Genomic DNA, 16,892 nt, shown 5'->3' with positions numbered 1-16,892 from the left:
TTCAGGTCTGTTGACTAGTTTTATAGTGCTTTTGCAATATTGTGCATTAGTAAAATCAGGGAGATTATGAAAGAAATACTGAAGCATAATAAAATTACGTAAAACATTTTGAAAAGCAGGCTATATAGAGTGACTCCAAACATTGGTTCTGATAGAAATTTTACCAGAATACACCATAAACATAACTTCTCTTTAGTCTCCTGCAGCATGGATGCTAATCTAACCAGGTAATGCAACTCAAATACCTCCTAGGTTCTGAAAATAGGTTGGACTCTTCACAAATGCAGTATTAACTCGTGTGATCCTACGAAGGGCAAGGAATAAAACTCTTACTATCTTCATACTGTTGCAAACTGCTGATCCATAGCTAGCACAACAGCACAAAGCAATCTGGCAGGCTTTCAAATGCCAAGTCTGGCACGATGACGGGCAATATGCTCTGCCAGCTGTGCAACTCCTTCAGGAGCTGCAAAACAGCAGAAAAAAATAATTCCCTGATGATTTTAAGGACAGTTCACTGTTATGTCTTGGAGAGCACCTGCCAATAATTTATGTAGTAATGATTACATCATGCTCGGACCTTTTTCTCCATGGAAGCTAAACAAGTCCTCTGAAAACAATAGGAAACACCACAGTATTGTTCTAATACAAGTAATTACTTGGATAAGCTATACCTGTTGCCCCAGGCATGTGGTAAAATTACAAAATAGGTGGCAATGTTATCACACATCCCATCTCACACTTTTTTATATGTAAACATTTTCAGGTTCACATATTGAAGCACATGCAACAGGCTAGTTAGCTAAATGTGGGTAATCTTTTTTTTTTGCTGACTAGTTCTTTTTATTTGACCAGTTCATAGCACTGTGATCAGAAAGCATTCCCTAGAAGCCTGTTCCTATCATGGTGTACTAAGCAGGTACAGAAACTGAACAGTCTGACAGTCCTACCAAGTTTTAGTGATGACTAAGTTCTATCTACATTCCACTTTTTCCTTTCAAGGATCTTTCAAAATCATCTTGTAGAAGTTTTCTGTACAATTTGAGCACTATCACTGATAAGGACATATTAGCTACCCACTTCAGAATTATTTCTAAGAAACATTGGTAGTAACAGTAGAGATAAGCATACTCTAAAACTTATCCAGATGGACTCAAAAGAGAAAAAACCCCACACTTTGAAGCAACTACTGTAAAACATACCTTAAGGCAAGTATTATCACTGATACCTGGCCAGTCACATTTTTGTGCTTTCTACAAAAATATAAACATGTGGAGAGGAAGCAGTAGTTTCTCCAGATTAGGTTAACTGCAATGGCTTTACTTAAAACTACAACCTTAAACCCCAATAAAAGGCTAGATACCAACCTCTGAGCTATTAATAATTTTTTTCTTTGCTAGCACTTGTTCTGGGTGATTTAAACTGCCTCACTCCAAATAACAGTTCTTGTTCTGATTTACAGAGCTGTAAACCAGTCAAGCAAATGACTGTGCTGTGTGTCACAACGTTACAGTCCAGAACTGGTGAGACAACCAAACGAGATTTCTCCCAGACAAGGCAACCGAGTTAAGTGAGAACTTTAAGAAGGTATTGATGAAACCACCAGCTTGAGAAACAGCAACTCCAAGAGTTGTTGCTCAACAATGGTGTTGCTAAGAGTTCACTCTTCATAACTGACACTTAAATATTCCTATAAACTAATTAGCCACAAAGGAAAAAATAATTTTGGTTGTATCTAAAAATAAAAACCTTCAACATTTTGGAGATGGAGTTGTTATTTACTTGCAGAAGTTCTGATATTGTTATTGACATTAAATATTATGCTTTATTTTCTACTTTTTAAATACCAGGAAGGGCATGATAGCCACTACTAAACAACACAATGGATTCTCTTCATTGGTTTCCCTATGTAATTTTCCAAAGTCGACTCTACAAAAACTGGTATTAGCCTTTGAATCAAGTTTGACAGAAAGCTTGTGGTTTGACCACCATTGCAAATTTCTTTAAAAGTGTTTGTCAAAAGTAGCTTTTAGGGAAGTTTTTATCACTGAAAATGAAAACTCCTTAAGAAAAGCCTACACAACTGAAATAATGTATTTGCTCATTATGAAAATTGGTGACTGCCAGATTGCACTTACAAACTATACTTTTTGGCAGATGCTTAGCTCATTATCATTCAGCTGCTGAACCACAGATCCAGCTTGTATCACCTAAGAGGATTATGCAACAACAGGCAGGTTATTACTGCTTAAAGCTCATACAGCAAACTTGTTTCATCCTAATGTTCAGAGTTTCTGTGGATCCTTCTCTTCCAGGAGAACAGTTACAGGGTTTATTGGAAGTTCTACTAAAAAATGCAGGAGTGAGGTTAGGTTTTTTTTACTTCCTATCACAGTGGTCATACATAACCTATCACAGACAGTAAAGACTGAAACAATCTAGTTCTTCCATATCTTTATATCTATGCTCCTCTTTTACCAAGGTGAGGAATTTTTACTGAGCTAAAAGGAACTGCAACCATTGCTCAGAACTCCTCTGCCAGAAAACATTAAGACAGCCTTAACGACACAGAATTAAGAATTTTACTAACGTAGTTAATTAGTGTAGTTGATCTGAAACTACATGCTCTTTCATGCCTTGGTTAATACTGGTCAAGAAGTGTGATGTACACTAACAGTTCACCACGTACTGCTTAGCGTGCAGGGAGGACTTAGGACTGTTTGAAGTATTTTTAAAAATATATTTCAACAAGCAATTTTATAGATTCTTTCATCTAGTTTCATTATCCCATTCTGAACTACCACTGCTTTCTTACAGAGTTTTCTGACCTAAGATTCTGTTTACTGGATACATTTCTTTACCAGATTTGACTGCTAGAACACCTTCCCCAACACCCTCTTTTTAAAACCATGAAAACATCTGTAAAAGCCATGAAACAGAGTATCATACAGCATTCAGATCCTCAGTTAGGTGTTTTGCTCATACTTGAGCCTTTTCCTCAGTGATGGCACTAATTTGGGTTCTCTGTCAGCACACACCATTTAGCAACTGATAACACTAAAACTTGTATCAATAGGTTAGAAAACAAAACAAAACTGATAGAAAGGTTTATGATCACACTGCACTGTCTTTATCCTTTTCTTAAAAACAGCATTATTTTTAGTTTGATTTTCTAAGGGTTTTTTTCTTTATTAGCATATTCCGTGCAGGCATGTGTTATCTCTTCCCATCCTAAGCCCTCAAGTTAAAAGTCCTAAGGCAAACATGATTATGTACAAAGGAACTCACTTTATAAAAGTTCATTAGCATCAGTAACAATAGTAATACAATAGTATTCACCAACAAGTGTCCAACATCATGTAGATTTACATAGCTTTGCTACAAAACCAAAGCATTTCTACAAACTTCTGGCTGTCAATATAAGGGAAATAACCATTTTTCTAGACTGTTAAGGAAAAAAATGCACCATTGAGCCATTTAGTCATTCCTAGCCAAGATTTTCTTTGTGTAACAAAATACATTCTCACTCAGCATTACAAGTTTTTTACAGTTTTAATATATTGTTCTAGCAGATGGGGTTTTTTATTTAACATGGTCTTCATTTTTAAGTTACTATTTCAAACAGAATAAGTAGTTGTAGATCAGATAGAAAACTTTTATCAAGAATGAATTGTAAAGTAAATTATCCTTCCACTGAGCCCACACGGCTATTTTTGCCACTTTTTCCAAAGGTTTTATTTAAACACACACAACGAGAACACATTGCTGTTTTATGTGAAAAGCAAGCAACTCTCCACTGCCAAAGCCAGTGTTTCACACATGGACAGGGGAAAAAAGAAGTAAATAAACTCTTGAGAGGTCATTTGTTTGCATAAGTTAATATCTGAGAAATTAATACACTCAAAACTGTGCTCATCTTCACCTAAAAAGTAAGGTCAATTCCCAGCATCAGCAGGTCCAGTAAGTCTCGCTGTCAATTAGAATGGAACATGGCACAAAACCATTAAATACATCACATGAACTCAAGATTTCAAGAAAAAGGATCTTCCTGAACTCGACTCATGGCAATCTGAACAAACAGCAGTGCATGGATAAAGGCTCTAGACTTTGAAAAGTATTAAAATCAGAACTCAGAAACTATTTTATAGTTGCATAATGTTGCAAAAGCTAGGAGTTAGCAAATTCTGTAAGTTTGTACAGAAGTTATTCTGAAGCACAACTACTGGATTTTAAACTGACTGAAAATATTATCCAATCTTCTTAGAGATTACTCTCCTAAGTAATTTTTTCATCCTGCAGATTAATACTTTACATAGAATACAAAATGCACTTTGAGAACAAATCAGTAAGATGGAGCCAGATTAACACGAGGGGAAAGTTTAGGTAGTCTAGCTTTAAGTGGGCTGCTAATAACGTACTTCAACTAACTTCCATTTAAAAAAAAAATATTCAAGACTGTTCTCTAAATCAAACTTGTTAAAAAAACCCGAACAACCCAAACCAAAAACAACCACATAGAAAACAAAATGAACAAAACCCATACTTGCCTATCTTATCTTATTTTAGAACAAAAGAATGACTTTTACATATTTTGTATTCTTTGGCAGGGAATCTATGAAACCAGAACACGTCCTGACAAGCTGAACCTTTGCTGAGAAGTGTTCATAGTCGTAAACTCATTTATAATGTGTTATGTGGGAGATGCCAAGTCGCAACAATTTGAAAGTCAACAACATGGAATGTACCAACAGATTTATGAAGGAAAACAGTAGCAGTTACTTACACGTTCAGGGTAGCTAACTGCTCTTTATGGATTAGGTTTCCCTGTATAAATTAGAAAACTACAAAATGTCAGAACTGGGAGAAATCTCCATTTTCTGTAAAAGTTCAAGTGAAAACACCTTTGCAGCACTTTCCTTAGACAATTGCGTACTGTTCGTATAAAAGGTCTCTTATCCTATAGAAGTCCTGACAGAGACAGCCTTCCAGTCCAATGCGCCCTGTTTCAGTCTGCAACAAAAGACATGTTTTGATTTATTATCTTTACACTGAGAAACTTAATTTTCATTTAGAATATTATTTACCAAAGAGTTTAAGACACAGAACACCTACCCTGCGAACAGCCACCAGATTGTTGCACACAAGCACTCCTCCCACGAATTCAGCTTGTATACCTTCTCGCAAGAGAACCTGCTTGAAGTCAGACAGTCTTGGCTCATTCATAAACACAGACTGATGTCCAAGAACCTTGAAAACAACACACACAATTTTAATACTTCTATTTAAGACCTTCCATTTTTACAAAGATCTCATTATTGCGTAGGCAGCAGTGTGGCCTAGACTATACAACTATAAATTACTGAAGACAAATGGAAAGCTGACAATGAAGATCCCTCTTCCAAGCCATGCCATGCCAGGAACAGAGCTGCAGTAAGCTGTACTGCTGATCAGTGCATACTTCTGTGATGGTTGTCATGAATTTGAACAGACTTTAGAGTTGTCTCCATAGTCATCTAGCTCCTAGAAAAGACTACACTTAGGACTGCGAAATAGTATCTTAAAAAGCAACTCTAGGATTAAAAAGCATTGGAATCATTCAACGAAAAGATAAAATGATATCTCCTCATATGCCAAGTATTTTAAGAGCAAAGACAAATTTACAGAAAAGCTAAATTCAATGAACTCTCAAATCACTACTGTAGAAGCAGATGTATGAATGTCAAAGATCTGTATTTCAAGGATATAAAGTATTTTCCACAGCATCGACAAAACATAATAAAATCCCAAAGTGACTAAACACCATAAATACGCTAATTAAAATCTTTCCTTCATAAATAGATGGCTCTGTATGCTAGGCACTGTTAGTGGATGTGAAAGACCATCCTCACTGATAAGCATTAAAATCTGAACAAAGAACAGCACCAGGTTTAACAAAGAGAAAACCAAACACGAAAACCCAGTTTCAGTTAGGCTTCCAGTTGAGTTAAGATCAGTATCCACTTCTAAGCACTAGAAAAACACAAATGAATGCAGAGCTCTTCATAAAAGAAATTCAGATCAGCATCATTTCTGTACCTCATGAGGTGGCAGAGGTTCCAAAGTAGGGATGATTTCACTCTCCTCACACATCTCCTTGTCATCGTCACCAAAGAGGCTTTTCATGGCCTTCTGCTGCGCAATCACACTCGAGTCTGAAGAAGGCACGTCCACTTGCATCTCTAAGTCTTCGTCTTCCCTCAACTCTCCCTCTTCCAAAATAACTCCAGTATCCACTTTTGAAACCCGCATATCCAGAACACCATCAATCCAAGCTAACTCAGCATCCTTGGCTTTACAGAATTGAAGGGAGCTGACAAGAGAGTCTTTTAACCTGACCTGGGTTGCACAAAAATAAAAGCAGCAGAGATCAATACCTTTCTTGTCTTTGTTAAAATAAAAAAGAATATATATGACTGCAAGCCTGAGCTAAATTTACAGCAAGAGCAATAATTCCCTTTTAAAAAAACAGAAACCTTTTTTTGCAGCCATGGAGTTCCTTAGTTGGTCTTAGCAAATCCGTGAAAAGTTTCTATAGATACATTTAGGTTATTGAAGAGCAGTTCCAAATTTCAACCCTCCAAAAAATTATAATTAATATTTTATTGTAAGAAAGGATTTTGTAAATATCAGAGTGACCTTACTCTGATTCCTCTGGTGCACTCTAGGACTTTAAGCTCTACTCTTAGAGACTGTTCTCCACATAAGATGGCACACGATTCCCATAGTGGAATCAAGGCTGCAACTGTTTGAAGGATACAGCAACCATCTACCCATCTGCAGCACGGTCCACTCAAAAGACACTGCAGTTCTCATGCTTCACTCATATCTATTATTTTCAAATTCAACGTCTCCACTGTACTCCTGTGTCATTTCTAACACACTAGTAATTCCCACAGCTTTAAAAAAAACCCAAAAAACCCCATCAACAGCTAACAGACAAAATGCAGAAAACAAGCCGTTTCAAGTCTGAATTTTCTGCTTCCTACAGGGTAAGACATTTTTCTCTGGAAAGAAGCAGAAGTACCTTTTTCAACAATTCCACCAGTGTTTTTCTATTAACTTAAAAAGGATAAAGGAATAAAGGACTAATGCAAAAAGTTCCTCTGGAGACACTTCCCTCTAAACAATTTCAAAAACTGAACTGGGACCATACACAATTTTTACAAAATTCACACAAGTTATCCAAGTTTCCTTATTTAGGACTTAATATATTGCATTTAATTTTCATGGCTAGCACAGAGCAATACATTATCACAACCTCACTTTTCAAGTTTCATCATATAAGCTGTTTTTTGAGGGTATGGGTGTCTTATTTATTTTTATTGTTAACTTGTTCCTAACTTTACATATTTATTCTTAGGTACTGTTTAAGTATGAAGAATTTTTTTTCTCTTTGCTCTCTAAGGCTCCCTTTCAGATTTCAAAGAGAATCCTGGATTGCAACTAGTATACAATGGTACTCTAAATAAAGGCATTATAAATTTCTTAATACTTCAAAAAAGTAAACTGATGTTCCCATGGACACCAGCCTTGCCTTTTGCACTACTCGTAAAAACACACTGATCCCATGTTTAAGCTTTCAAACACTAATGAATAATAAGCATCAGAAGAATGTTTACCTAGAACACAGAAAAACACTAATGCCTCGATCACACAAAACCAATTGTACACACAGGTAGTTCCTCCTCTCCTCTCCCAAGGAAGTGAGGGCCAAATCTGAGTCTGCCAATACAGCTCTACTACAACCCACAGCAGTGACACAGCTAACAAATTCCAGCACCTTACCTGGTAAATGTGAGTTTCGCTGGTTGCATCTACAGTTTCATGAAGTTTGGGCATGTAAACTTTAATATCTTTTCCACCAAAAGCTCTGCAACATTCTGCAAGGTCCTGACTGGCCTCAGGTGGTCCATGGACAATGACCAGTTGTCTTGGTTTCATTTGGTTAATAATTTTTTTAATTGAGTCCCCATCTGAGCGTCCTTCATAGTCAATGTATGTAACTCTGGCTCTAGTGTGAATTAAAAATTGTTATTTTTTAGTTTATAAGATAAACCTTTGAGTGCTCCAAAATACTTAGTCTAAAGACAGAAGATATTTTTAAACTATTCTACATCAGCAAAAGCTATCAGCACAAGGTATATTATGGATGAGTAAAACACAGAGTTGTGAAATATCAGCATGTATTGTGTATTTAACACTATAAATTAAAAAAATTCAATTACAGAGTTATCCAGAACATGAGATAAGCACATTTGAATATGTTACCCTTTTAACAAAATATGTTTTAGTATCTATGCTAACATACTATTGTATCATTTGTTCTACCTCTTCCAATTGTCTCCATTGGACAAACCAAATATCTTAAGAGTGGGAAACTGTAAGACTCCATCCTGTGCTCCCAGAAAGACTAGTAAAAAACTTGGCTCAGGGAAAAAACAAACAAAACCCAAGTCCTTTCCCAGTTTCTTAAATCCAAGCTATCCTTTTACCCAGTTCACACTGTACTCATGCCACGATTCTAGCAGAACTGACGGGAACAAAGTCACTCACTTAATTTCCATGGATTCTGTTGCAGAAATACATTTGGTAGGAACATCTGATAAATCCTGGTCCATAGGCTCCTCTCCATTCGTCAAACCAGACTCTAATTTGCTTTTTTCTTCTTCTGTTGCTTGAAGTTCTGGAACTAGAAAATCCTCAGGTCTAAAGAATGAAAGGCATTTTGCTTTTAATAGTCTTAGAGTAAAACCAAAGCACTATATAATATAAAACCAAACAATGCTAACTACTCCTACTGAGATTTTTTACAGCTGTTATTGCCAACAATTTTATTATGTTTGCCTTCACTATTTCCATACTTGAACAGAGTTCATTTGGGAAATATCACCTTTCTATCTTAAAAAAGAACTTTAATAACTTGGGAAATACTAGCAAGTCAAGAATTTCTAGCAAGTATTCCTTATGCAGAGAGGACAAATATCACTAGATTTTTCAAGGATGAACAGTGTTTTTTCCCCTCATACATTTATCAACATGTGTGTAATTTAAAGTAGAAAAAAGTCATGTTAAAAAATTTTAAATCTTCTATCTTTTAAGATTAAAAAAAAGGCCTGGAGTGAAAATACATCCTAAGAGGTGTGAACACAGATCAAGGATCAGCACTTTGCAGCTTCAATCCTATCATAAGCTTCCTGTGAGACTTAGCAGTTGGAAAGAGTATATAACAGTGGTGCAAAAGAGACAAAATGATGATTTTTTTTTTAATTACTTCTATTTTTTAATTATTTCATAGCTATTACATGTTAGTATACATTGTCACCACACACTTGATAATCTCGCCGTATTCATCCCATTTAATTCTTTCTTCAGGGGCTGGAAACATTGGATAAGATTTCTTTGCCTGTTTGAAGAAGCTTCCTTTTCGGCTACCTTCGCCTTTCATCATCAAATCATGTTTGGTTTTATGTACAGTTGGCTGATCAATATCCTCTTCAGCATCACTCTCATCACTGGAATCGATATCTGCCCTGAAATGACATTCCAAAAAAAAAACAACCTAGCACTTCTTTTTTCATTCGGGTTTCATATTACGTAAACACACTGACTGGAAAATAACAGCTGACATAACACTAACCCAGAGCAAGGGCAGTTTATGTGTCGGAGAGAGAGCTCACAGTCAAATGGCAGATGAAACAGGCCTATCAGAACAACAGATTGAAGACAACCACAACCCTCAGTGCCCTCAGACAAGTCTACCAAAGCTATAATTTTCATTTATCCCTGTAAACAGTATAAGGAGCAGAATGATCACACAGAAGTCCCAACTCGAATCGTGCCAGCAGAATGCAAGAACACCAAATACACTTACTCTTTAGACTGCTCTAACTTCTTAGCTGCTTCTTTCTTTAGCTTCTCCTTTTCTAGGTAATCTTCAAGTTCTTTTCCTTCCAACTTGACACGTTTTCTCAACTGCAGATAGAATTAAAATTAATGTTATTGTGAGTAGTTGACATGATTTTAATACTTCTCCTACATACTGCTACTAAGAATATTTGTACTTAGGTACCAAGGGCAAGTACAACTTGTATGTCACATACAAGACACGATTATGCAAATGTGCAGCACATCAGCAAGGGAACATTGTGATATTATCCATCAATAGAGTCTACGTTAACAGAAAAGCATTTTTAAAACTATTAAAATCAATTAAGCGTTACAAAAAGCTCTTGAAACACCTTCAGGAAATCTCTCTCCAACAAATGAAGGCAAGTACTCTGAGATGACCAGTGGTTTTTAAGTTTTCTATCAGTAACATCAAACCAGAAGAACCTGGCAAAGTCATACTAGCTGGCAAAACAATGGTAAGTTTTTTTTCTTGTTTTCTGAAAATCAAATTAGAATATAGGTCACTTTGAATTAAACTCAATTCTAGTAATAATCTAACACTGTAATTCAGTGCTTCCAGTCAAACTAAATCTAAAATAAAGTTGCTTCATCAGGATTGAAAATATCACTGCAATCACAGGGGACTCCCACAAATCAACAACATTCACCAGAGAGAAGTAGACACAGGTATATAGATTATTGAAAACAAGAACAAAAATTGTGTTATAATTTCTACAGTTTGCTTATTTTTCTAATCCTGGTGGGATATATTATACTAATTTGACTTGGTTCTCCCCTCATCCAAACCAGGACTATTTTCCAGCAAGACTAATCCATCGTATATGGTGATCTGTACATCAACTGCAAGTAGATATTTTCTATTATAACAAAAACAAGAAGGGAAGCATTGCCTAAAGATAAATATGTAGAAAGAACTTCATGCTCAGTTCAATGGAGTATTAATTTTGCCACACCAGCAAAAAGTTCCCAATATGAGACATATTTTTATGTATGTTTATCCACAACTGATTAAATATGCACCAAGACTGGTTTCAGATTTCTCTCCATCACTAGAAGTGTTCTCAGATCAAAAAGGAAACTTAAGTTCAGCTTTGCCCATATTCCCCCAGATGGTCAACAATAAAAAACTTTGAGATATAGAGACAATTCTTACCTCAATATCTATAACTTTTTCAGAGGGATTGTCAATCAGGAATCGTGCTAATGTTCCAGGTGTAGTGCGGTAAGTTAAAATTATAGAGTTTTTGGAATCCTGGCACCACTGAATGAAAAGATCTCTAGAAAACCCACACTCCAAGTCAGGCTGACTGGCAAGAACAACTTTTGGACTAGGCACTCGAGCCAGATCAGACAGACTGTGACATAAGGAGAGATGGCGGAACTGAAAAGGGTTGTTTCTCTTGTCTTCAAAGCACCTCATCAACTTGTCACTCATCCACTCAACCTAAAATACGTAGTAACAAAAAGTTATCTGTAAGAATACAAGTTCTACAATTAATGTGCAAACACGATGTGAAGTACAGGATGCAATATGCTCATCATTACACCAATGCTTCTCATTGTAAGAATAGAAATAATGCTGAGCATAAACAACACCTACAAATACGCTACAGCAAACAAATACTTTAAGTCCTCCTTTTCAACAGCTATAAACTTGCTAACAAGTCTTGTGATAAAAAGAGAAACGAGTATCAACAAACACGCCCATAGCCATGACTGGACTGTTACTTGATCAAAAGAATTGAGACACAAATATGCACTACAGAATAAAGACACTCCCCCAGTATTTTCCATTTTTTACTGTGAAAAAGAAAAGCTTCTGCATACACATTCCATTCCTCTTCATAGTTGCATTTCAAAACCAAAACAAACCTGTGATTTAGAGAATTCCACTACATTGTAGCTGACATTATTCAGAAGTGCTAGAGAGTAGACTCCCAACCCTGCATCTTTTGTTCTCCAGATCTGATCAAGAAGCTGAGCAAGTTCCAGAACTCTGCCTGCTGTATCCACGGCTATCAATACATTTCCATCACCTCGTAATGTCTCCAAAACATTAGCTGAGAAGAATTAAAAACAAAATAAAAGCCTACTTATACTTTGAACCAAAGTTAGAATGTGTGTGGTGTAGCTTGGGGTTTTTTTGTTTGTTATACCACTCTAGCAATCATAATCAAAAGCATACTGCACACAGAAATAAATTGAACTTCAAAAGACATCCAAAGCCACATTTCCACCAAAATTAAAGGGAGCTGGAGCTTTCTCTATCTGAAGATCTCATTGCCTTGATACTTTTTCTTTACTTTGTTTTTTTAATTAAAAAATGTCAGTAAAATGGAGTTTAAAAAAAAGAATGTGATGAGGAAGGTAATTTAAAAATCCCTGAAGTGATTTATCAATACTGGGTAAAATGCACTGCTTTCAAATACAGTTCGTTGTTTTTAGGAAAACATTTAACTCACAGGATCAGTACCACCAGAAAAGAGTAATTCCAAATTTGTTAAGTTTTGATAAGGGTTCTTAGTTTAGATGCTGATGAATTTCACACAGAAAAATAAATTGCAGTGGCTAATAAACCACATTAGTGCTATGTTTCAAGCCCAAACAATACATACTCAGCAGCTGTTCATCCCTTTGCTTCCTCCTGGGTTGCACATAAGTAGCATTAAATGAATCTGTAATAAGCAACGAAGGTCTGCTCAACATTTCCAAGGAACATCCGTTCAGATGGCTGCGGAAAAAAGGCAATAATCTCACTTTTTGCATTTCTACTTTATGAGAAAAAATAAGAAAGCTATCTTCCAGATATTTGCATGTACAGAAATCAAACTCCTCAGCTGCTGAATGCTTCCTGCTTCAAACTTACAAAAAAAAAAAATTAATAGAATAAAGAAACCCGGAGCTAATGCTTGCTTCAAACCAATTAATCTGGATGCAAGCAAAATTAGTGGTCTTACTAGAACTGGAAATGCACTTCTGCTTCCATACCTCTTTATCACACACTAAATGATGCATGTCTAACATAATATATAAGAAACATTGCTATCTTGAACTTACATCTCCCTCTTGTGGTTGAAATCAACTGCATAAACAATTTCTTCCTCTCCATCCTTGACAATCTTCCAAATTGTGCCTCCTATCATGTGACCAGCTGGCAATGGTGTGATTGACAAACCATGTCCTTTGCCTACAAAAGTTTTCAGTATTTTAGATACATTACATGTATTAAAACCCATTACTCTGAACAAGAGATAGTAACTTTAAACAACTGAATACCTAAATTATTAGTCAGACAAAAAGTTAACTTAAGTATGAAAAAGCAGTAATATCTGTCCTTGCCAACTAACCAGTAACTTCAAAATTTGTTGCAATTCACTTCTCTGTTTCCTCCAGAATAAAGAAACTAAAGTGAAGATCACTTCCTCCCTCCACCTCCCACCAATACTCAGAGGCACTGCAGAGCTGCTGTGACTATAGACCTAAATAACAGTAAATTATACAGCAAACACATCACATGAAAGCAAGTGCCCTGGTGAAACTCAGATCCCTCTCTGGGGCAACACTGAATGTTTACTGTATCATTCAATGTTGAGGTACTTAGAGAAACTTATATAAATTACACAAACTAGAAGTTTTCCAGAATGACAAACACACAAGTCAAACACACAGCAGGAAAGGTGTTCAGGTGCTGTAGGCAGGGATGACAGAATTTTTCAGCATCCAATGCATTTTTTTAATGTGGTGTTGCTCTTTGTCACTGATACTAGCCTGCATCTTTGTCAGATTAAAACTAGACCACCCATGACCATTACTCACTGACTGCTGCATGAAGTGCACAGTAATAGTTAATAATTAAACATAATCTTCTCAAATACCTCCACTGAGTCTTTTCAAATCATCTCCATTAAACATGAAAAAAGTTAATTGCTTAAAAAAAAGTTAGACACTAAAATTACTCTTTAGATGTAAAAACTGGCAGCATAGACAAAGCTTTGCTACAAATATCTTGAAAAGAGGCCAGTACTGTTTCAAGGATAATATCTTATTTCTATTTTTCAAAGAACAACGTAAGTATTTTGGCAAGCACCATTCCATGAACTGTGAGATACTGCATTTCAGAGACAAAGTGCTGGTGGTCAGCCTGTATGTGTCCCTGTTCAAGAAGAGGGTTTCCATTTCATTCTGACCTTTACATTCAATAAGAGTGAAAAGCTGCTGAGTCTCCAGCTGCCACAGTTCCTAGGAATCAACTACACTGAGTACAGTTGAGTCAGTGAAGACTCCTCATTAAATCAACCACATGCTGTAACTTCATCTCTGCAACATATCCCTGCTCCAGAAAGCTTTCCTTTGTGTTACTGATTATGAAAAGTTCTGAGGTATCTACCACTAGACATAAGTAAATGCTTTTAACAGACAGGAGCAAATTCCAAGAAAAGTTACAAAAACACAAAAGAGAAACAAATGTCTCCCAACACTCTTTGACAGGACCTCCTCCACATTAAGTGAAAATCCTACCCATTTCTACATATAATTACTGAGGCAAACATTCTGCTGCCCCGACATAGGGCTAATTCAATCAGCACTGCAAGACACATAATGCAGAATTTACTGCCTTTAAAAATGTTACTTTAACTCTTAACGACTCTGTTGCCTTTAAATAAAAGTAATTTCTTGAGGCTTTGGTGACAACTTTACCTTTCAAATTCACAATCTGAGAAAACTTCAGCTGTTGTATCTTATCAAAGGCTGCATCTACATCATCCAATGTAAAGAGTGTGAAATCTTCAGTATTATGGCGGGACTAAAATAAAAAAAGAGGTACAGAGCATTCAAACACTCCACTGTATCAAAGGTGTTCTGTATGAAAGTATCAACTTAAATGTACCTGGTAGAGATCATACATAAACATCTGTCCCATTTTATATACAGGAATAGTTGCATAAATGGCACAATTCAAGCCCATTTTTCCAACTGCATATGGAAGTGCACCAAGGTGTAGAGGGTCGGGATGAGAAAGAAGAACAGCATCAACCTGGTGTACATGCCTATAAAGAAAGGGACAACAAAAGCCATTGAAAAGATTTCCATATGGTGTTATATACCTCCTATTAGAGCTATTTAGAGAATACATACACAGTCTGAATGCCAAACAACAAAACTGAAACCCTTCAAGGCTTGAAAAAGCTTTAAAAATCATAATTAAAAGTAACAGTTATTTCCTAACGTTCGAGTACTTAAAAATGCAAGTGACTTTTGAAAGCATAACTTTGAAGTCTGAAAGATCTAAGTTTCACATCAAATTCCTGATTAAAAAGACCGTAATATATATGTGGACACTAGAAAGTAAATTTACTGAGAGACCAAAAATATTATCAGCGCAGATGTGCTACAAATGGTTTATACATCTAAAAACAGACCACAACTTATCTTCTGATAAGAAAGATCAACTAAAAGAACCAAAGACACAACAATTCTTAAATTGATAAGGATCGAACGAAAATCTATTTCTTTAAAAAAAAGAAAAGGTCAAATATATCATTTAAGAAAAGTGGCATATCATTTGGGGGGATTTTATTAATTTTAAAAACAGATTCTTTTTCTCTTGCAAAGTGTTGCATAAAATAAGGACTCAGATTTATAACTTTCTGCATTTCATAATTGAAAAACTTGAGGGCATAAAACATATGTAACAAATGAAAATACAACTTGGGTTGAAAGCTTTTTGTTCCCTTGTATAGGAACTCGGGCACATACATTCTTCTCGATGGCTGTTATGAAAAAGTGAATTTTATCTAATTGCTTCTCAGATAATCAAAAAATTTTATAAATTATCCTTAGCACCTAATAATCCTCCATTAATAGGCTTCAAACACTGCAAGACTGTGAACGCTAGAAAAGTGAATCTATAAAACTAGCATCATAAAGCTTAGTTTTTAGTTTCAATTCTAACTTGGTAATCAGCAAAGCTCCTTGCTGTACATCTGCAGAAGTTCAGTACTAAAGTCTAGATAGGTTTTCGTTTGTCGGCTGTTTTATTCCCTTTGCAGGGCTGGAGAACTGACAGAAGCTGTTTTCCTGACTGACAGTCTGTTCAACTTGAAACAAAAGGCAAGAGTAGAACCACTGTGTATTCAGTCGACACATGTTTCGGCTTCTTCCATTTAAAACTTAGTTAAGCATTCTAAATCAGTTTAGAGACAAGGTCAGTCTCCCATAAACTCTGCTGTGTCACATTTATGAAAAAAACCAAAACATCCAAGCCAAAACAAGCACAGGACAGCTTAAGAATTACAGTTAATAGATGTAACTAATTGGACCGACAAGAAAAAAATCCCAAGTTTTTACTGGAAAGGCTTCAGCAGTGTGATTCCTTTCACATAAAACACACGCCAAACAAAAAATAAAAGAACAATTTTGGATTTAACACCACATACACATATTATTGCATGGAATTTTGGAAACTTTCAAGACAGGACAAGGCCTATTAAAAAAAAAAAAGGTGTATGAACTGAACTACTTACTTCCTCAGAGAATCAATAATATCCATAGAAAAGTTTTCATCCCAGCCACAGTCCAAAAGAAAACGAAATTCATCTACTTGCAACAGATAACAAAGGGCAGATTCCTCCTGCACCCCTGAAAGCGTAGTTAACTTGATAATCGATGTCATTTTCCTCTCCAAGTGTTTAATCTCCAAAAGAACTAATCTGAAGGGGGCAGAAGAAAATGTCTCATTTACTAACACAAAGAAAAAAGTCTATTTATTTAGATCTAGCTTCATACATTCCTGAAAATATGCAGGGTAACGGTGTTAACAATGTTCAATACAGCTGCTGGATACCAACTAAGTCTCAAATAGTAACGTTCTACCGTTATAGGTCTTCTGTTATAGAAAGAGGGGGTTTGTTGTTTGGGTTTTTTTTAACAATATATAACTGTAT

At 35.9% G+C, this 16,892-nt stretch overlaps 1 protein-coding gene across 1 annotated transcript; it reads right to left on the bottom strand.

The window, feature by feature from the left end:
* Positions 1 to 3,284: 3,284 nt before the first annotated feature.
* CPSF2 (cleavage and polyadenylation specific factor 2) lies at positions 3,285 to 16,783 on the bottom strand. Its single transcript, XM_008933587.2, has 14 exons — positions 16,473 to 16,783; positions 14,837 to 14,996; positions 14,647 to 14,752; positions 13,006 to 13,135; positions 12,564 to 12,679; positions 11,821 to 12,008; positions 11,102 to 11,392; positions 9,911 to 10,011; positions 9,369 to 9,569; positions 8,593 to 8,745; positions 7,825 to 8,050; positions 6,076 to 6,375; positions 5,113 to 5,247; positions 3,285 to 5,010 (listed from the first exon to the last, which is right to left on the bottom strand). Exons 1-14 carry the CDS (start codon positions 16,619 to 16,621, stop codon positions 4,918 to 4,920), a joined length of 2,349 nt encoding a protein of 782 aa, XP_008931835.1. The 5' UTR covers positions 16,622 to 16,783; the 3' UTR covers positions 3,285 to 4,917.
* Between the last annotated feature and the right edge of the window lie 109 nt (positions 16,784 to 16,892).

This window comes from Manacus vitellinus, unplaced genomic scaffold (assembly GCF_001715985.3).
Source record: "Manacus vitellinus isolate BGI_N305 unplaced genomic scaffold, ASM171598v3 scaffold_6_pilon, whole genome shotgun sequence".
Taxonomy (NCBI): domain Eukaryota; kingdom Metazoa; phylum Chordata; class Aves; order Passeriformes; family Pipridae; genus Manacus; species Manacus vitellinus.
The sequence above is the reverse complement of the archived record's forward strand: the minus strand, read 5'-3'. Positions and strand labels throughout refer to the sequence as shown.